Source organism: Gavia stellata, chromosome 14, assembly GCF_030936135.1.
Source record: "Gavia stellata isolate bGavSte3 chromosome 14, bGavSte3.hap2, whole genome shotgun sequence".
Taxonomy (NCBI): Eukaryota; Metazoa; Chordata; class Aves; order Gaviiformes; family Gaviidae; genus Gavia; species Gavia stellata.
Genome location: NC_082607.1, coordinates 8,630,898 through 8,653,212, shown reverse-complemented (window position 1 = coordinate 8,653,212; position 22,315 = coordinate 8,630,898). Strand labels below are relative to the sequence as shown.

At 38.2% G+C, this 22,315-nt stretch overlaps 1 protein-coding gene across 1 annotated transcript; it reads left to right on the top strand.

Annotated features, from left to right (window-relative positions):
* Positions 1-485: 485 nt before the first annotated feature.
* On the top strand, positions 486-21,308 carry HTATSF1 (HIV-1 Tat specific factor 1). The gene is made up of 10 exons (XM_059824475.1): positions 486-499; positions 6,174-6,342; positions 10,234-10,438; positions 10,757-10,804; positions 11,984-12,138; positions 13,176-13,339; positions 14,959-15,058; positions 15,563-15,652; positions 16,150-16,287; positions 16,678-21,308. Exons 2-10 carry the CDS (start codon positions 6,175-6,177, stop codon positions 16,960-16,962), a joined length of 1,353 nt encoding a protein of 450 aa, XP_059680458.1. The 5' UTR covers positions 486-499; position 6,174; the 3' UTR covers positions 16,963-21,308.
* The last annotated feature ends 1,007 nt before the right edge of the window (positions 21,309-22,315 follow it).

Below are 22,315 nucleotides of genomic sequence, written 5' to 3'. Positions count from 1 at the left end.
AAGCATGCTAAAATGAAAGAAAGCTAAGGTTTGTAGTACGGTGTAGTAAAAAAAGAAAAAGTGTTATGGGCCAGACCCACACTAGCCTTTGCTCCGCCAGTGACTTACTTTGAAACTCTGGCTAAGATCTGACTGCTGTGAAAAGAGATGCCCTCCGCAGTTCCTAAGGAAGTCAAGGGAACCAGCGGGTGATCATCTCTCTTAAAAAGCTATAATCATTTTTAACCACACTTGTAAAATTCTTTGCGATCTATGGGCAAAACATCTCAACAGTGCAGAGTTCTTTATTGTTACAGTGATTTAATATCAAGAAATTGGAGTGGATCTGTATTAGAGTTCTAGTTTGGATTTACAGTGTGCTTTTGAAGCGAACTGCTCAAACGTCCCCTCCTGCCTTACTTTGCTCTGTCTCCCAAAGTGATCTTGAGTGCACAACCCGGATTTCTCTCAGACGAAACTGTGCGTCCAGTCCACAGAACCAGACTAGAGTGAGTTTGAAGTAAAGTCCCTAAATGTGTACAGCATGGGGGGTCAGACTAACCATTTGCCTCCACGGATCCACTCCTGCGGTAGTGTACGTGGGCATATCCAAGTGGTCTGCACGTTGTCAAGCATGCTGGGAGAGCTGAATTTTTCTATTGTACTAATTTTCTATTCTTCAAGTTATTCAAGTAGTATGGCTTTTTAATATTAGGACAGACTGTCTCTATGAGATAGGCCTTCTGATCTCAAATCCACTGATTTTACGGCTCCGCATGCAGAGGCAAGTCAGTGACAGCCTATCATGGGCAGCCTGTGCATCCCTAAAAAGCTCAGCAGCACTGCTGGCAGGGACTGTCTTCCCGTCAGGAAATACAGGAGGCAAGTCTTCCCACCCCACATTACACAAATGTTGAATGACACTTATTTTTATGGATTTTGTGTACCCTGAACCAAAATTTTGTTCTGTGGGAGTTGGTGATAGAAAACACAATAGATTTTCCATTGCTTAAACTAAGGGACTTCTATCTCAAAAAAGAATTTGTGCGTTAAAGTATAGAAGAGAGGTTGCAACATATGAATTAAACAAAATAGTGCTGTCAGTAACAGAGGCTTCAATTTTAACTAACCCTTGAAGATATAACACCCCTCCAGCTGCACAGAGCCCCTAACAATACATGGTTGGAAATCCATCCATCCATCCATGTACCATTATTTGAGTTCATTATAAGAAGAGAAAATCTATTTGCAGCCTCTCTTTGTTGACTGCCCTAATCAGAATAATAAAACCAAATGATAAATCCCAAGGGCATTGGAATACAACCTCTGTCATCATCTTAAACCAGTTTAATGACAGTCCATTTTAATCCCATCAAGCCTGGCCATATTTTACTACACTCTTCATGTTACACGCTGCAAAGCTGTAAGTGCTAATATTCAGGCAGATTCTCCCTTTTATTGTACTAATTGTACACCAGGACAGGACCACTGAAATAAATGGGAATATAACAGCACAGAAATACAATTTATGACAAAGCAGACTCCAGAAACCTTATTTTACTCTCTTTGTCTTAATATAATACATTCCCTGGTAGTGAAGTATGTACAAATATGACAAACATATTGCACTGATATTTTTCCCTTCTCTTTTTTCTTAATGGAGCTGCAGGGTGAGACTGAAGTAAGTAAATAAGCCTACACACTTAATGAGCCTACTTTTATCTTCCTGGATCTTTCTATAGGGAATTCTAAACAAAAGAAAAATCAACTAACATTACAGTTCCTTACATCATTCTTTATTCTAGCTTATTAAAGCCTTTGGAAAACAAATCTGCCACGTGTTTCTGGACTTCACAATTTGTCTCTGTTGGAGACCAAATTTCCCACGGCAAAATCCTTGGCTACACCTCACAGCAGCCCTTAAAAACCACAGTTTCCTAATTCACCATTTTCCTTGCTTTGCATGCATCTACCGTTTGCTTGTGTAACTGCTCCTCTAACTGGATGGTCTATCTACTGCTAATATATCCTGTTACAAAATTGATGTTTTTGCTATATGCTGCACATGTTTTGGTTAAAGACTGGCAATATTTCAAGCCATAATTTAACTATTCTGTGTACTTCATGCTTTTATAATTCTGTACTTTCGAATCTTCATAACATATTGTACTGGAGTGATATATTGGTCAACATTTATTTTTATCTAAACAATCTGATATTATTTATTCCATCTATTCCCCCAATATAATTATCCATAAAATGTTTCCACATAATCGTAACTGGATTTAGGGGAAAAGGGTTGTTTCCTTTGCAATCTTTTCTCAGTGTTCCAAAAAACAGTTCTTTCACTCCTAGATAATACAAGTGTAATTCCGTAAGAGCATATGGGAATAATGTCTATTTACAGAAATATTGAGTGTTATTTAGCAAAGAACTAGCATGAATAATTGGGGCTTTACTATTTATATCCACAATGAAAGAATAGGTACAAAAAAGGCACAAAATACTGAAAGGCAAGACTCCACCAAATGTCTTGTTCATATGGAGTCTTATTGAGTAAGTAAATATGATTTCTAGGATGTACCTAATTATAGCTTGTTTTGTGAATGAGATGTACACATTAACAGCTTTAATACATATAAATGTAACAATGTTCATGTTAGCAACAGGTTTAGTATCAGTACTCTAATTTGTGCTGTGACTATGAGATGCTGGTTTAGTTTAAAAAAAAAAACCTCCACAAAAATGAATGAAACCATGTCAAAGCATGGATATAGTGTAACAAACTGCATCTCCAGCAAATGGCACAGAATATTACAGTCAGTTATGAAATTACAGCCATTTTAAAGCTCACCCTCCTGTTTTCATAGAAAGTATTGGTTTATTTTACGTAGTTGAATACGGGCTGCCCGCTGACATTCATGTGTTTCTGCTAAGAATATTACAGCTAAAGAACAAGCTAAAGTTACACACAGCTACAGCACTTACACATTTCAATCAGTGGTACTTATAATTTAAAAAAAAAAAATGCAGGCTCTAATCAGCGTTTAGTTATAGGCTCTGCTGCAGATGGTCCCCTCAGTGCAAGGTGAACTGTTTTGTGAAATTTCCTTCGTGAGCATAGGAAAGGGTATTGAATTTTTAGCACATCTGGATCTGGGCCTGTCATTTTTCCCACCGTGAGGACTCCGTCACCCTCACTAGTCTGGGTAACAGCTACAGGCTCCAGCCCCATGGAAAGCCCAAAGAGGAGTAACCTCTCTGTACTTAATCACTAGTTACTGCCTCCTTGATTTAACATAACAAAGCGTCTTAAGAAAAGAGTGTTAACTCTTCACCTAATTGAGTATTAGCTACTGAATTGCTGCTTTCCCTCTAATAGCTAGCAAAACACCACTTTACTGAAAGCAAGTTTTCAGTACTTTTAGTAGGTGGGATCTCTAGACCAACAATCAGTTCTGATGAACCAACATTGCCTTTTATCACACAGAAGAGTCAGACACAGATACAAAATCATCATGCTAATACCTCCTTTTAATATTTACTTTGAGACATTCTGTCAGGATTTAAAATGCCATTTCTTGACAGCTTAGACTGATCTGAGCTGTGCAACACTCAAGCTCTTTGCACCATCCCCAGAACAAGCAGCTTGCTTGTGCAGCCGTGAATTATATCATTTCAACGATGGGATTGAGAGTAAAGCTGTCTTGACTCCAAAAAATGATGAGTTTCCAGCTGAATCAGCTCCCTGAGCTGGCTCACTGTGCTGTCTTTACTGAAGAGGAAGAGAACTGATGGTGGCGACAGGGTAAGAAGCTATGCTGCAGTAGCTGCCATCACACATGCTGTTATCTGTGGAAAGTGTGAGGGAATTTGAGGTAGTTTGTCCTCGTAGCTACATTAAAGTATGCAGATCAGATTTACCATGCACTAACCCTGCTGCACACAAGCATGCTTTCACTTCCATCAGATTGAGATTAAATTTGGACCTCTTACTCCCCAGGACAGTGCCTCAATGACCTGCTTTAGGCAGATCTGCACACTAGGGAAATCTGTACTGTGTGGGCACAGAGCTCACCATGTTTGCTCAGGTTATGAACGTAAAAAACTGCCAAAATCAAATAAGCAGTTTAAGACTTAAATTGTATCGCTCTTCCAATGTTTAAGGCTATGATTATCTTACTTCCAAACATATATCCAATGCAAATTTTTATAAGTAAGCGCAGTTTATGTTAAGCCCCTCATGCTCCTCACCAAAATCCAATACCTATTTGAGAGCTAATACAAATGTCTCCTAAGCTGTCAGTTTAGAAGTGATCACAAAACAATCTTTGGACAACTATCGTAATAGCCCTGCCAAGAGAAAATTCTTGAAGCACAAAAGATGTCATTAACTAGGCTGGATGTTCTCTGTGTAACAGCCAAAGGTTACTAGAAGTCTATATTTATATCCTCAGCAACTTCATCTGACAGTCTGTTGACCAGCCAGTTAGCTGATGTCGGTCTCTTCCTACAGAGCTTCACAAGCTCAGGATTCTGTCTTTGATTTTATTGTCATTCCAGTCTGTATGACAGTAAAAATATATTTGTTCCTGGAACAGTCATTTCCAGAAAACTCCTGTACTGAGTATCATTTTCATTTCTGAGTGGAAAGATTGCTTTGCTGCTGGCAACCAGACACTGCCAGCTTCGATGCGGCTCTTCAGCTAAATTTTCATTTAAAACACGTGCACTGTTTTAGTACCTGGGATTTATAGCTCTAGGTTAAATCTTGCAAAACAAAACCTGAACAGCGTGCTTCTTCATCCTCTAAATAATACTTTTAAATACCTACTTCAGCAATTAGATTTGGTTTTGATGTAACGCTATCTGGATTACACGGTGAAAACCACTAGATGGCACTGAATGAAGGTCTTTTGAAGGAACCGGTTTGAATGTGAAAATTTTATTTAAGTATCCACAGACAGAGTACTACACTGATGAATAACTCATTGCAGACTTCATTAATGCAAACCAATTCATCATTTTTGAAGACAAGCCTCATCCCTTTCATTGTACCAAGGTATCAACCCTTTCCGAAGGTAAGGCAGCAGCCGCAGCTGGACGCCCTCAGCCTGTCACATCCCTGTTCGGTGGAAAGCAGGTACTTACGCCACCTGGGCAGACCAGAGCAGCACCTCCTTCTCCCCAGGAGGCTTAATTGTTCAAACCATTTGCACCAGAAACCTGTGCCAAGGGAGAAGCAAGAACCAATGTGATCTTTTGACATTTACCATGCCATTTTCATGTCATCTACCTCTTTTTGGTTTTGTCTTTGCCTCTAGTAGGATATGAAAAGACTTTCAGTGACAGATGACAGCCAGCTAGCTGCACAGCACCTCAACTGACACCAGCAACTTGACTGTTCAGTGCTGTCCAAAGCACAGTAGGGAAAAGTACTGCAGAAGGAAGTACTTTCTGTGCTTCATGCCCCTTAGCAGGCTTTTGTTTTATCACGTAAGTAAAACTTCAGCAGTCTCCACGCAAGGCCCATCTATGCACGGCTCCCTGCCCACAGCAGGCCCAGAAAGTTCTTCAAGCCCGAGGCCTCCCGGACAGCCACCCCCAAGCCAAGGCGCTGCCTGTAGTGAAACAGAGCCGCAGCCTAAGGGAAAGGGGCGAGGCCGGCCTGGAGCAGCGAGGAGGCCGACTGCCTTTGTCCCAGCCCAGCCCGGGTCCCTCCGGCCTCAAGCTGCGCCATCCCTGCAGGCCTCAGCCCGCCCAGAGGCGGGAAAAAAAGCCCCGCCCCCTGCCGCGCGCCCCCGCGGCCCCAAGTGCCCAGCCCTCTCCGGGAAGGGGCCCCCCCCCCCCGTCCCCATTGGCTCCGCCATCCTCCACGTGATCAGTCAGCCCACGTCTCAGTGGCTGCGGCGTAGATAGGGGCGGGAGGGAGAAAAAAGTCCCGTACGCGGGCGGGGGGCCACTTCCGCTCCTGCGCGCTGCGGGGCCCTGGGACGGTCACCGGCCGCGTGAGGCGGAGAGGGTCTGCGCGCGCCCGCCGCTCCCGGCTGCGCGTGCCCGCGCGCTCCCCGGCCCCGCCGCCGAGAGGGGCGGGGCGAGCGGGCGCCTCAGGCGGCGGCGGCGGCGCAGGTGCCTAGGCCCGGTGCGGGGGTCTCCCCCACCCCACCCCCGCCGCGTCCCGCCGAACGGGCCAGGATGAGCGGCGAGGACGGGAACGAGGAGTTCTACCGGCAGCTGCAGCTCCAGCAGCAGTACGAGGCCGAGCCCGGCGGCGAGGGCGAGTCCGACCCCTTCACCTACGTGGACCCGGCCGATGGGGCCGCCTACGAGTGGGACCGGGAGAAGAAGGCCTGGTTCCCCAAGGTGGGTGCGGGGGGCGCCTCAGCGCTCCCTGAGGGTGGGCGGGCGGCCGGGCCTGCTCGATGCTGTTTCCCCCCTGCCCGTTGTGGGGAGCGGCCTCCTCGCCTGGCTCCGGCCCTCTGTGGGGAGCCTCGCGGGGTGCCTCTCCCTCCGCCCGCACACCGCCGTGGGGCAGCTCTTTCCCCGTGGCACGCCGAAGTTTCCCCGAGGAGGGGGGAGAAAGAAGCACAATTGATGTTGGGTCTCTTCAGCACGGAGGTGTCTCACTTGTCTGGATTCAGCCAAGTAGATGTCTGCTGCAAAGTCTCTGTAGCACTGAAACACTGTTTTTACAGCCAAAACCACGGCAGCTGGCGTTGTCTGTATCTGTAACCTTACCGGCTGCTTTCTGCTCTTTTGTTGTGAAGAGCTGTAGGGTGGCTTTTCCCCTTGGCTGTGAATCTCTAGAATTGCTCGGGCCTGGCATGAAGTCACAGTTATATTTGTGGTTCTTAACGAATCGGTACTGCCTTTGACATGTTTAGGGTTTTTTTTATCACAGTAGCTGTGGTGATCTTTGTCTTCCTATTGGCAGTGAAGAAATGAACTAGTCTGTTAAAAGGTCTAAGTGAAAATGGAGTAGTATATTCCTCTTCTCTTTTGTTATTATCTGAAAACGATGCATGTGTAAAGATGTCTTCTTCCCTCTCCTTCGATCTTGGAAATACACTTAATTTTCAAGTGCATTTGGCTTAGAGGCATTCCACAGAATGGAAACATGTTACAGTTTTTCATCTTGGGGTTTTTTTTATTAAATATTTCAAGTATAAAAAATGAACTTGCTATAACAACGTGGCTCTTCAAGGTGAGAGGGGACATAGATTTAATGTGCTGAGCCAATCTACTGATCTGCAAGTGAAATAGGTTTGTTATTGTGTAACAACAAATATGGGCAATTACTTCATTTACAAATATTAAGGCATTTTATAGCATATACTTCATAAATGTAATGTGCCAGTTCTTATTTGTGACTCTGAGTTTATTGCAATTCAGACAATCTGAGTGAGAATGAAGCCTGTAGTGCCAGGTTTATATGTGTGTAAACCTAGTAAGATGTCCATGTAGCAGATGGCTTACGGAGGGGTAAAAACATGTGAAAAATCCAGACTCACAAAGTGGAGCAGTGGAAAACTTGAGTATCCCTGGCTCCCCGTGGAGTGCTATATCCAGTAAGCACAGTAAATTTTAAAAGGGTTCTTTTTTTAAATTTTATTATTATTATTATTTTATTTATGTCTTCTCAGGAGCACTGGTCTTTCTGAAATGCCTTTCTTATCTCAAATTTCCATCATGGAGAGTAGATAACATAAAGGGTTGGACAGACTATATAGGAACCACAAAGTTCATTAGTAAATATGATGTATAGTGGAAATTGGTAAAGAGTTATTGTGAAGCACTATGTGTTATAGATAGGTCATCGAGCTAGGTATCATATCTCAGGTTACTTCATTTTGCTGATGATTATTCAACAGAGTGTTTTATCAAAATAGATTTAAGAGACTGCAGGAGCCAGATGTTGTACTTCTTTCTCTACTCCATGAGCAGTAATAAAATTCCTTATCTCTGTTCTCTGACAAAAGATTAAAATATTCTGACTGGCCTAAGTAATCATAATCTACAGACTAGTATTGCACTGCTACTCTTCTTTGGGAATAGAGCATCTGCTGAACTTCTACTAAAGCATATTTCAAAGCAGTGCAAAAAATTAATGATATTAACTGTCAACATTCCTCAGAAAAAATTTGGAGACAGTCAAGTATTTAATAAAAGTGATTGCAACTTTGTGTATTATTTAATGATTTTTCTTTCAATGGTACTATAACGATGGATACCAACTTTTTATAGTCCTCCACAGACATAGCACAAAATCACATGTTGAATTCATCTGCCTTCCTTCATCACTTGCTATGAAAAAACAGATGTTGGATGCCTTCTGTAAGCGTGGGGTATCTGTTCTTCATTTGGTTAATCTATTCCTTTCCATTTCAGTGTGACCCGTAGCTAATTACACGCTAGCATGTCCTGTAGTATTGTATTTCTTTTCCTATAAGCTTAATTGTCTCAAACTGTACAAGTGTATGGGTGTGGAGGTAGAACTGATCTCTTTCTGCGATGTTCTCCACCAGAACTGGATTGAAGCCCCAAGTAAGAAATTCTGTGAGTGCTTGTTTTCCGTGCAGGCATGGTATGACATAAGTTCCAATAAAAGCCGTTATACTTGTATAAATTAATTTATGCTTGTAAAAACGCATTTTAAAATGAAGTAGCTGTAATGGTATATATGGTAGGATGATAGCATATTATGGGGAAAAAAAAAATTCTTTGTTATTGACTGGCAGAATTGAACAGTCCATGCTAGGTAATTTGCTAAGAATAAATTTAGCTTCACATGAGAATGCGGTTCCTCCTGAAGTTGAAAAATAATACTGCTGCAGGAAGGTGGCTAGTTGATGTAGGTTTAATCACTAATTTATCAGTAGCTTCAGTGATGAAAATGAGTAATATTGTTCACCAGAAAGTTTAAAAGTTTAATTCTCTGGGTGTCATCAACTGTGAAACTAAGGATTGCTAAGATTGCTAGTGTCAGATAAAATGAACCTTATTAGAACATGGAGTACTTTTTTTCTTCAGTAAAGGTGGTTGTACTCTTCCTTTCTCTTGACATTGTGTTATGTCATGTCTGTAAGAGCAGCCACCTACATTCCTGATCGAGGTGTGTTGCAAATCTTGTTTAGTGTAGGAGCTATTTCGTGCTAAACTTACATGGAGTTCCGCAGCACCTTGCGTTATTCATGACAAGGCTACTGTCAATTCTGCATTTTTTTATTTGTCTTAATAAAAGCTTAGAGTTGAAACATCAAGCTTCAAATCACTATGGAAGAGATGAGGTTGCATTGTTGAGTTGTTGACACTTACTACTGTCTGTTGTGCCACTCTCTTACAATAGCTTAATGACATTAAGTTTTGTTCCCTTTTGAATACAGATGAGCAAGTGCAGCACAAGGCAGTCAGGTAAAATTTTCAAAGGTTAAGGCTCAGCTTTGGGAATAAATGATTTCAGAGTGTGTAACTTCAGAAAGTACTTCATAGTGCAGTGATGCTAGCAAAATCAGCTATGATGTATTATCTCTTTGCATGTTACTGCTAGTGGCTAGTATTAAAATTTACCTGGTTGGAAATACTGGCTGTAATTTGTAGGGTTTTTTTGGTTTGGTCTCTAAAAGATAGACATTAGCCAATCTTATATTCTGTCCAAATATAGTTTCTCTCTAAAAGAGGGAGCTAATTATTTATCTATTAGTAGGATGTAAAATAGAGTGTATGGTCTTATAAACAGTGTGTTAAGGTACTTCTCCGTCTAAGTGCAATATTTATTGTCTTATCAACACAAATGTATGTCATCTCTGAAAATGTTTCTATGAAAAGGCAGATGCCTACAAATGTCAGTCATTCATCATCTGTGGATAAGTTGTTGGCTTACCTTCAGTGTCACTTTATCTCTTCAACATGGCCAGGAGTGCTTGGTTACTGTCCTTCAGGCAAATCCAATTTATGTTGAAAGCAGAAAGCTTTGCTTGAAAAAAAGCAGAACTTGTTAAATATTTGTTTAAAAACTTCATGTGCTGTATGGAATTAGTATGTTAGTCTAGTTCAGGTGATGCCTGAACTGATTGTTTTTGTTGTGCTTATGGCTTTACAAAGATGATTTTAAAACAGTTCTAAAAAATACTGTTACTTTCCATGTTGTCGGATTAGAAATCGACCATCATCAATGAAGATAATTTCTAAAACACTTACAAACCTGAATTTGTAGTTCTTTGAAATTTTGGATTAATTTTCCTAATTTCTTTTCAGATAACAGAAGATTTCCTGGCAACATATCATGCCAACTATGGTTTCCATGCAGATGATACAGACAGTTCATCTGCTTCTGGCACAGCACCTGACAGTAAGCAACCAGTAAGTTCTAAGACGTCAGGAACACAACCATCAGCAAATGAGAAAGGACCACAACAAACAGATCCAAAACAAAAAGCAGAAAAACGGAAGCTTGAGCCAGGTGAGTGACAAAGGGTTTCCCTCTGTGTAGGCTGCAAACTGTATAGTACTGAGTGGAAGTTAACAATTGTTCAGTGTTGTTGTATACAGCAAAGGTACAAGTTGTTCTGAAAATTTCCAGAATGATTTTGAAATTGTATGGTACTTCATAGGTATCCTCCTAAATCCATATACAAGGTGGGGAAAAAAGCAAATTAAGGCGTGTTCAGAGCTTTTCCTGTGGGCAAGCAAAAATTCTTAGAAGTCTGATGGAATGTGAACATGTGCATGCTCCTGTGTTTAATATATTGGCATAACTGAACTAAAACTCTGTTTTTAGGATGGTTTCATGTTGAAGAAGGCAGAAACACAAATGTTTATGTGACTGGTAAGTAATAGCATTTATTTATCTGCTTCTGAGCTAAAGATGGTAAAAGAGACTCGTATATGTCTCACTGACTTCTAATATTACCTATTCAGTCTGTCACTTGCAAGCTACTTAACATTATGTTCCTGACTGCTTAATGTCTTTGTGACCTATAAATTGTAGATGTGGAAAAGTAATGTAAGGGACATATTCCATGCTTTTATCTCTTAAATGTGATATTCTGTGAGCTGTGTCAGCCAAGTCACTAATTTTTTTTAAGTAAGCTACAGCCAAGAAGAACAACTTCTGTAAGCTCCTAAGGCATAGGATAATGAGAACAAGTTTATAATAAAATAGTGCATAGACTATACACATTACTTAATATTTAAATCTTCAATTTTTGTTTGATTTTATAAGTATAATTATTAGATAAGGAGGAAATAGTTAAGTACCAAAAAAAAAAACCTGGGAATAGAATGTGCCAGTAACAGGGAAGCTCAAGTGAAACTCTCTGTGCATTTATTATGTTATTTCTCTACCACTTTTGGATGTCAGGGTGCTATCTTTAGGTGCATACACAAAGGGACATTTGGTGGTTCTGAGCAGTCACAGAATTGCACGCATTTGAATTTCCAAAAATCTTCATCCAGGCCAAACTAACATGGAACATTTGCATAATTTTCTCCTCTATTCTCATTTTTTTTCTTGTCCTCAATTCAAACTTAAGACTTTGAAAACTCCATACGTTATCAGTTGCTTTTTTTTGTCAGATTTGTGGGTGGAGAAAACAGTCGTCTGCGTATAGGTTGGGGGTCTTTCTTATCTCCAGTCCCTACAGGTGCAGTGGAACATCAAACCTGGGCAGGATAGTTACGTTCGCATAGGCCATTGTGTCCACTGCAATGTTGGTATCACATATAGCACTAAAGTTTTAGGTCTGCATATTAGCGAGCACAAAGTTGTTGCTGTGTTACACCTATTAAAAAGTAAAAGGATTTTCAAAATATTGGTATGAAATAATGTTTAAAAGGTAATATCAAAAATATTGGTCCCAAGGTCAGTGGTTTCTTTCTGTGTAGCTAAAATTTCATCCTTATGTTTGATATCTTTCATTTAAAGAAACACCGTGGGGTTTTTGTTCTAATGAGATTTTAAAAAAATTGAACATACTCAAGCCTTCTGTTTTAATTTATTTTGCAGGTTTACCTCCAGACATTACAAAAGATGAATTTATACAAGTCATGTCAAAATGTGGTATCATTATGCGAGATCCTCAGACAGAAGAACACAAAATCAAACTTTACAAAGATAAGGAAGGAAATCTTAAAGGAGATGGCCTCTGTTGCTATCTAAAGGTCAGTGGTACACTGAAATGCAGTTTTCCTTCCCGTTGAAGATACCTGTGGCCACTGTTTCAGAATTATATTCAGAAGATTCTTGAAATATCTAAAGTATAACTTAAAATTTAGGTGTCTCTCTAAAAGAGTTATTCCAGCACTGCCCACATACCTGCTTGTGCACCTCATTCATTTCCTCTTACCCACCCCCACCTTCGCCCTGAAAATGTCCGTAATACCTTCTGGACATGTCTCTGCATGTTCCTGTCTTGAGTGTCTGTGAGTATGGGGTGAAATGGGGGACCTGTTCACCTTTTGCTTGGAAAATACTCCACTGTGTGGCCAAGAATACAGGAATAATGAGATGGGAAGGAACACACCGTAGTCCTGTATTTACAGCTTTTGGTTGAGAACTGATTAGGTTCAGAACTGTTCTTGCATTCTGTATTAACCTGTAAATGTTTAGGTTGCAGTACTCTTTCCTTCATGTGTTTCACTTGTGAATCCTTTGGAAAGTTAGTTCTTGCAAGTGCAGTCTGCTTTAATACTGCAAGAAGCACCAGGCAGTATTAAATCAACTTCCTTGTACTCTATGCTATTTTTGTATTTTTAGTAGTTAGGGCTGTTTAGTGTACAAGTATAAAGACCATCTGCACTCTAAAGGACTTTTAGGAAAACGTTAAAAATTACTTAAGAGCCTCAACGTCTGCTGGTCTTGGAAAAGTGATACAAGCTTTATAGAAGCTCAGCCCCCTGAAAATTTTTTATTCTCGCTTGCTTGACAGTTGCAGGTTAGTTTTTATGACATATTTGAATGAAATGTATGCAGTTGCTTTTGGGAGCATTAATCTGCTGTAACAGTGGTGAAGAAATACTGGCTTTTGATAGAGAAAGCATTGACATCTGTGTGTCAAGAGACTTGGAAGAGATACGGCATTATGGTTTTCAGTGACAGGGAATTGATTCTTAGCACAATATTCTTAATTAAGTGTTACTAGAATAATTTGACTGTGCCATGTGCTTTAAAGGTTGTGTTCTGTTTTATCTTCAAATAGAGAGAATCGGTTCAGCTTGCACTGAGACTTCTGGATGAGGCAGAAATTAGAGGCTATAAATTGCATGTTGAAGTTGCAAAGTTTCAACTGAAGGGGGAGTATGATGCAAGCAAAAAGAAGAAGAAATGTAAAGACTACAAGAAGAAGTTGTCTCAACAGCAGAAGTTTGTATTTTTATTTAGTAAAACATTGCTTGAATTCTAAGTGCTATTAGTAAAACGCTGCTTTCTTTCAAATGCAATGCTGAGAGTTATGGAAAAATTGAAGTCTTATCTTAATGGCGAAATAGCTTAAACAATACACATTTGTAGGGGAGGTACTTCTAAATTAAATGTTGACATAATGAACTTCATGATTGACACATTAAAATAATACATAGGGATCCAATGTCCTTTCAGTTCTAGAAGACAGTATTACAACTTTGGGGAGATAAAAGATTTTTTTTTTCCTCAGTGTGTGAGAGTGTGCAAGTCCTGTAGGCTTACTTTTTTAAGGTAATAACACTCTGGCTGTCCACATATTGTCTGTACCATACTTTACTCATTGCAAAGGGCAAGAGATTCTAGCTTCCAAGGAGCAAATACTAAAATACCTCTGTAGATTCCCCCAGACCTCTCCCTCTGGTATAAGATAGGCTAGTTTTTTAATTGTACCTAGATTCATTGCTTTTGTCACTTAAAAATTGTTTTTCTGCCTTTTGGAACCAAGAAGATGTGGATTAAAGAAGAAAAAAGTTTAAGTATATAGGACTGTTAATATTTTAATGAAAGCAGCATTACACTAAACATTTCAAATAGTAATGCAAAAGTATTTTGCCATAGTTAAAGGGAACAAAGTCTACTTGATACCTTATAGATTAAAAATAAAAGCAGCTTGAAATGTATCTGCCTCAGAGACACATTGCCAGTTCTTGCTATAAGAAGTCTCCAGTGTGGAGAGAGAAAATAATGAACTTGCATTTGACAGCAATTTGTCTGAATAAACTGACTTCAGTTGGTGTTCCTTTTGAGTTGAAGAGCATAATTTACTTGCTACTACCTTCATTGGAAATCCAAGTTTTCTTCAGCTGAAGTGGCAGATACAAGAAGGAACTTAAGATTTTTTTTTTTCCCCCCCAAATATAAAATTTTGAGATTTAGAAGTGTAAGTGAATGTGTTCTTTTTTTTGTAATAGGATATGAAGTAGGCATTTCTACCAGAAGTAACGTTTTTCATGAGAAGGCAAGTCATAGAACAGATGCCCTGAGTTACCTTGCTAGTTTGTGGCAGTGGCTCTGTATACTGTGGAACAAAATACATCTTGCAGCAATGCCTGCGTAAGATTCAAGGTGTTCTTGCATGTGTGTTTAAATAAAAGCAGTTAAATTTTACCAAGGGGAATAGTGGATCTCCTTTTTTATAAAATGTTAGGAAAAAATGGTACAATACTGACCTTTTTATTATACTTGGCAGTAGATGGTTCCTGTATCTGAGCTGATACTAGGAAGGAATTAAAGCTTGAAGATTATTTTTTCAGTGTTTTAAGAAAATGCTTTGATTCTTAAGATAATTTATAGTCCCTCTATGAGCATTTAAGTACCTTAAAACCTCAACTGCTTTGTAGGAGAAGAGGTGAAACTGGATGATTATTGCGTTTTTTAGAAGGGGTTACTCTTTGTTAAAATACGTATTTTAGTTGATGTATTGCAAGAAATGCCAAATTAATGATTTTTTTTCAACAAATACTTGTAGAAACTGAAGAGAGCCGCAACAATATCTTCTTACTGTTGCTTCATTTCATTAGACAGCTGGATTGGAGGCCTGAGAAGAAAGATGGCGCAACTCGAATGCGACATGAACGCATCGTTATTATCAGGAATATGTTTCACCCAAAGGACTTTGAGGTAGGAAGATGCAGTTTGCTACTGTAGATTGTGCTGTTACAGTTAACATTGTCAGAACTTTCTGCCATAAGAATTTTAGCAGAATTCTAGGCAGATGAGAACAAAGTTAAACTTCCTGTTTGGGCAGTGGTTTTTTTTCCTGTGACAAGCATCTGTTTAAAATTCATTCATCTATTTCCAGAAAGCAAGACAAAGATACATATTTTTCAAATTGACCTTTTTCACTGTGTGTATCCTGACAATATTCCTTTTTGGGATGGAAAGAGGAGTAGACAGTAACTGTGTTAGAATGGAGAAGCCAGCACAAAGGCCGCCTTAATAAGTAGCATTTATTAAATTCAGATGAGGGCTGTCTGCCAACTCCCAAGCGGCTTTGAAAATGCAGCATAACAACACTTCATTTATGAACTTTTAATAGATTGGCAGATGCGTTCCATTGGTGATTGAGCAAAAATCAAGCTGAGAAGTAAGTGCTTCTGTTTAATTTATGTGATTGCATTGCAGGAGGATCCCTTAGTGCTAAATGAGATCAGAGAAGATCTGCGGACAGAGTGTGAAAAGTTTGGTCAAGTGAAGAAGGTTCTCATATTTGATGTAGGTACTTTTTACATGTTGTGTTGGCAGAATTGATGTAATGTGTAAATGTGCAAAGCATTTAGGATTCTTTAAATATGAGTGGAGCATTTATTTGTTTTTGCATGTTTATTTCATGGAAACTTGACCTTATCCTTCAGTATTTTAAAATTAACTGGTTTGGAAATTAATTCCTAAGCACCTGTCTACTTCAGCCTATGTGAAGCCAAACTCTCACACTTCCTGATACCTTGGATACATGTCACAAGTTTGAAAGTTTATAAATACATTTATTTGTAGCTAAACTAGATGAAACATTTTTTTTTCTGTGTTTAAAAAGTCTGTTCTGTGTACCAATAGAACAAAATGTGTGAACTTGCAAATTGAATTTTTCAAACATGATTATGTATGATCAGGATGGAGGTATATCCTGACTGATTTTGTCACACAATCTAAAAGATGTTGGAATAAATACACTATTTAGAAAACTATTAAATGAAAGTTGTCTCTCCTTACAGCGACACCCTGATGGCGTGGCTTCTGTGTCATTTAAAGAAGCAACAGAAGCTGATCTGTGCAAGCTAACTCTAAATGGAAGGTGGTTTGGTGGCCGGCAGCTCAGTGCTGAAACATGGGATGGCGTAACAGATTATCAGGTAGCCTTTCGTGGTCCTATTTTATCAAGTATTTCTTCCAAACTAAATTTGTTTTAGTTTGAGAAGTGCTTGGTGTTCCCATCTCCATACCTTTCCGCTGCCCACCCCTGCCCTATCTTGCTTCTTCTCAGAAACTGCTAGGATGTCTCCAAAAAAACATCCTTAATTATTCAGTTTAGCAAAAATACAAAGGACCTGTTTGTGTTAAAAATTGTGTGTTGGAGATCTCAACTTAGAGGATTAGCCACTGGATCATTAGTTCACAGTCAACAGGGCCTATTGAAGTCTTGAGATACTACTACAATATAATTGTTTGTATAATTTTATCTGTAACTATTTATTTTTACAAGTATGACTTTGTAATGATGTGTATAAACATATCTTTAATAGGTGGAGGAGACTGCAAGAGAAAGGGAAGAAAGGCTCAAGGTGTGGGGATCATTTTTAGAGGATCCTGATGCAAAGGAGCAGCAAGCTACATCTGATGCAGATTCTGCAACAAGTAGCATTAAACTGCCTGAAGGCAGACAACCTTCAAAAGTTAATAACACATCTAAGGAGGATGTAAATGATGAAGCCCATAAGAGGGAGGATAATGGTGAGGGCATTAATGAAGATGGTGCTCCATCTACAGACAGCAGCCTTGCAGGCAGTGATGTTGAAGCAGATACATAACATCTTTAATGCTTTATAAAAGCATGGTTTTTAGGGTGATGTTTGAGTTTATCCCTTTCTTCAGGGTGACTGCAGATTATTCATATGAATATATGCGTATTAGAATGTCATCAACTGTGTGCTTTGAAATTTTCATTAAAAGCAGTATTTAATGAGGTTCTAAAAGTTTGTGTTAATTGGCTGTTCAGGTAAAGTAACTCAAGTTGCCAAGAATGCAGTAAAACTCATCAGGCTTCTTTTGTTCTAACTATGCTTGTCAGTGTTTCATTATGTAAGTGTGAAATATGTTCCAACCATTAAGTTTATGTACCTATATGTAACTTAAGTAATGCAAAGCTATTACAAGATTTGTGGATTTTACTGTTAATTTTCCTGTACCCCTTGGAACTCAGTATCTCATCCTTAAAAATGATTCTTGTCTGAGTACTTTGGATCATTTTATGGAACAGATTCTGTGAAACATATAGGGTGAATGCTTTGGATATGTTGCTATGCATTAAGTAGCAAATGATAAGAGTAGTACCAAGTCACAAACTTAAAGGAAGTGGAAAAGAAACAACGTTGCCATAGCCAACATATGGCAAGCTGAGTGAAGATAGATTATTAAATCATACCATTCAGTAAATTATTTTTTCTTCCCCTGTTTAGATCTTCTGTTGATGCTTAGATCTTTTTGTTGAGGCTGGAATTATGTGAAGGAGACTAGAAATGCATGAGCACACACATTCTAGGCCGTAATGAAATAAGACTGATCTTAAACTCTCATGGTCTGTATGCAGTAGGTATACAAAATAGGCATTTGATTGATGTGTTGGCTTTGTTTAGTTTTTGCTTTGATACTAGAGTAAAGGTTTTCGTTTGACCTTGTTAGACTGATGAGTGTGAGTTCTCTTCAACATTTTAGTTTAGCCATACATGCTCTTCAAAGTGGGGAGGATCTCCCGTATTTCATAAAATTCAAAAGCTTTTGGCAACTTGAACTACAGTTTGTTGTACAAAAGTTAGACTACTTGAAAATATGCTTTCAAATAATATTCTTTTATATGGAAAAAGCAAACGCTAGCCCTCTTAGAAATATTTCCAAAAGCAAGGATTTAAAGACATTCTAACTTCAGATATCTTAGTAAGTGGCAAGCTTTCAAAAATAACTGGGGGAGCCGTTTTGGGCATAGTCATTCTTAATTTAGAATCCCATTATTTTGATACCTAAGGATAGAAGAATATGGATTTAGGCACTAAACAATTAAAATATTGGTGCTGAATTCATAGTGCGCTGTTCATCTGGATGGTTACTAGTGCATATTTGTAAGGAGGATCTTTTGAATTTTTTTAATTTATATTGGATTACAAGAAACCATAGATGCTAATTCTTACATTTCCATCTTGAAGTATTCAGAATACTCTGAAAATCGGTATTTTCAAACTTTGTGCTCTGAGATTACCATCTATATTTTTTCCAGAAGTCTATATGGTACTCTGAGTTTGTTTCATTTCTTTTTTTTTTATATGTAATCGATAATGTATGGGTAGCTGTGCCAACCAGAGCATCTAACTTAACACTTGCCACTGTGGTTATGAATTATATATCTTTTTGTGACAAAATATCTGGTCTTACAACAGAGATGATATTTGAATTCAGGCTTTAAAAGTCTGGGGGCTCATTATAAACTGGCATGACAAATTTCCAATTATGAGTTGCATTATAAAGAGGAGCTGTAACTCTTGCAGCTAAGAAAGATAATTTTCTCATCTTTACAAGTATGCGAATTGTACGTTTCAGCAAAACAGGTGTTTGAACAGTTCAGGGAATCTGAAATACTGCCTAGTGTGTAGCTGCGCATAGTGGCATATTCAGATTACATCTCTGGGTTGTGTTGGTTCTGCCTTAGTTATTCTCATTGGTAATAAGCACCACAGACCTTTGAGGGCTGAAGGTTTTGGCATATGAAGAGTGTAATTTAGTGTGGTGGGCATTGCTTTCAGTGCTCCTTTATTTCTTCCAGCTTCTGGGCTCTAGGCTTTAGATCCATTAGACTGTTGTGTTTTGTTAGCTTTTTTTTTTTGAGAGCCTGGTCATGTAACACTCTACACAGTTAAATCACCTGTTTTACAGTGAAATTGCAACTGGTATAGGGGAAACTATTGACAAACGTATAAATATTGTACAGTTCTGTGAAGCCTTATCATGGTATCAGATATAAAAAATAAGGTTAGTGTTAGTGTTTGAAAAAAGACTTTGAAAAATAAAGAATCATTGTATGTGCAGTAACCTTCCTCTCTCCAGTTTATGTACAAATTTGATTGGCTTGCTTCAAAAGTCAAACGTGATGTTGGCCTTTTCACCTTTTCCTCTAGACTTCACACTGAAGTAGAGCACCAACAAAGACTGAGACCAAATGCTTTACTGGCTTTCCTATTAACTAGGATTCTTAAGAAAATAAAAGCTGTTTTTCCATGCAAATATGTTGTTCTGAAGTGCGACATTACACTCAAACTGGTATTTTCCTTTTGTCTACCTCTGTTATTCCCCAGTAAAATATAAAAATGTATTTTTATAAACTATTCATTGAGTTACTGAGGCATTTAATAGTCTGTGGAGAGGTTAATGCAGCTGTGACTTTCTTTTCAGCAGTTTTTCATTGAGACAATTATTTTGATATTTTCCTTTTTTAAATGATGCCATTTTTTTATAAATTAATCTGAACATAAATTAAAACCTTTTGCAAAAGTTAAAAGTTACTATTTTGAAGTATGATTATTAAAATCTTGTATAGAGCAGTAATGTTTAATACCAAATTTTAACAAATCTGAAGCTGAACGAGCTGAGTTGCTTTTTAAACTTATATTTTTTTCTGACTGAGCAGCACCGTAAATAAACCGGTAAGAAGTTAAAAGCCCAATGAAATTTTGACTATATTTGTTCTTTTAAAAGTGCTTTCTAATGACTTGTCTTGCTCATTAGAAGTGACAAAATCAACCTTTTTGCTTAGTTTCTAATTTTTCTTAGGTTCCATTCCAGTATACGGCATGGTCCTTCATCCCTAGGCTTTTGGTGACAGGTTCATTTTAAGACAAGCTGTCTCCTTCCCTCTGTATATTATGAAAACAGTAACTAGCAGCAGGTTGAAACAATTTGTGGATAATTATTATTGCTCCATTTTGAACCAGAGAAGTAGCTGTTCCTATTAATTCGCACAGGGTAACAAAATGAATGTGAAGCCACTTAAATATAATAGCAGGGAAAGAGTATTAACTGATACTTCAACATAACTCGGCATAGATAATCACTGTCTTAACTATGCAATACAAAATCAGTTGCTTAGCTTCAAGATATATTGGTAGTTTACTTTACAATCAAATGCTATTTAGTGGTTTGCTGGCAAGGTAATTGTACGGAGTTGCAAGTATTCATCAGAGATTACATGGTTTGAGGAGCATGGCCAAGGTGGACATCTGGAAACAAAAAGCCCCAAAAGAAAAGGCACATACGTTGTAGCAGGTTCTCAAATATTCATATACAGCTGTAAAGAGAGAATTAGTTTCATTTTGCATCAAAATGTTTATCTGTTTCTCCTGCTGACTTTTTTTAATTACTTTTTTTAATTGAATTTCAGTCCCTCGTACAACTTAGGTTTTGTATAAGGATTGCAATTCACTTAAAATCATTAGTATGGTAAATGCAGTGCATTTTAGCTAAAATGTGTCCTAGATGTTATTCAGTTAAGGTTAATCTATTTACAATTACAAATACTTAGCTTAATTCACTTAAGAAAACTTAAAGGTATTGGATGCTTCATAGAAACGCAAGCTTGCCTTTAAATTATACAGTAAAATTGATATCTATACCCTGAATTCTTGAACTGTATAACCTAACTCAATTCTTTAAAAAAAAAAAAAAAACCCACACAAACCCAAAACCTCTAGATTTTAACTGGATTTTAAATTCTTACTTTTATTTCTGAATCTGAGGAAACATACTGCAGTATGATAAATGAATTATGTAAGTTGTGTACTTGTGTTGATTTGACTTGTGTGTATTTTAGTGCTCAATTATACAAGGCTTGAAGTCTTACTGTCAGGATACTCTGAAAGTTCTGTAAAATACTTATAGAATTATGAATTTTTTGCAGCAAATTGTTTTTTGCTCATTCTGTAATATGAAAGTATATTGTTAGATTAAACTTTTCAGTAAGTTGACTTGGAATTTTTCTGACAGGTTATTTCGATAAGTTAAATTGATCGTTTTCATTTATCCTTTAGAAAAACTAACATTTAAAAAAAAAAATCATATTTGAATAATATCTAGACCTGTGACAAGCATCTGAGAATCCCTTGATTTGTCTTCAATTTTGTTTCTTAAAGGGGTTGTGTTTTATACTACCTTTTTAATAAACAAACTGGTGAACAAAACAAGTCTTTTCTGATTAGTTTTGAGATAATGTATTTGTCTTACTTTTTTCCTCAGTAAAAGATACCGTAGCATTTGGTGCACAGTGACTTCAATTTATAAAGCATATGTGTTAACATGCCAGAGCTTTCCAACTGGAGTGCAGTAGACATGGCACTAGAACTGTAAGTGTTCACAGTGGGACATTGTATTTGTTCCCTCTGTGGGTTTTGTCTCAGACTTCATTCTGGCTTGGTGTGTTAATGGACCCTGCATGAAGATGAAAGGAGCAGGAGGAATGATTGCAGACACCATAGTTATAATTGAGACTGTGGGTTTTTTTCTTTGTTAAGGACAAGCAGAATTTCAATTTTTATTCTCAAAAACGAAGATTATTTTTTTTAATTCATTTTTTTCTTCAAAGCTTGACACTTCGAATTCTTAAAAAGCACTGGAAATCAGTTGTTTCAATTCATAAACTACAAAGGAATAGGGATGATAATCCCATTTTTACCCATTAGTTCTTTGGGGTGTTCACCTCGGAGCTTTAAACTGCTGCCTTCTAACAATCTTACAAGTGCTTTAACTGCCAACCTAAGAGGAAATTCTTGAATGAGGTCTTGAAAAGCTTCAGCAGAAGAAATCTCTGCTATATGAAACAGTTTAGAAAAGGAGATGAAAGAATGAATGATTGAGATGTGGAGGGCATTTGCCCTGCTGATGACTGGAATCCAGTCTGTTTTACAATGGAAATGTGTTTATGCAAAGAGTGTGTCAATAAAAGACTGAGCACTGTCCTGGGAAATCTTACAGCCTGGTAGTTAAGTTGTTCTGGGAGATGGCAGAGGGCGGATTCATACGTATTTAGGCAGAGGGAGTTGGATTGTGCTCTCCTACTTTCTGGGTGAGTAAACAAACTCTTAAGCTACTGCATAAAAGGGATAATGTCATCAGTTTGGTGACTCT

Excerpts from the sequence above, each read along its gene's own strand:
- HTATSF1 (XM_059824475.1), top strand. The coding sequence starts at position 6,175 with ATGAGCGGCGAGGACGGGAACGAGGAGTTCTACCGGCAGCTGCAGCTC. Across the intron at positions 6,343-10,233 it reads AGAAGGCCTGGTTCCCCAAG|ATAACAGAAGATTTCCTGGC; the intron begins GTGGGTGCGGGG and ends ATTTCTTTTCAG. Across the intron at positions 15,059-15,562 it reads TTCACCCAAAGGACTTTGAG|GAGGATCCCTTAGTGCTAAA; the intron begins GTAGGAAGATGC and ends ATTGCATTGCAG.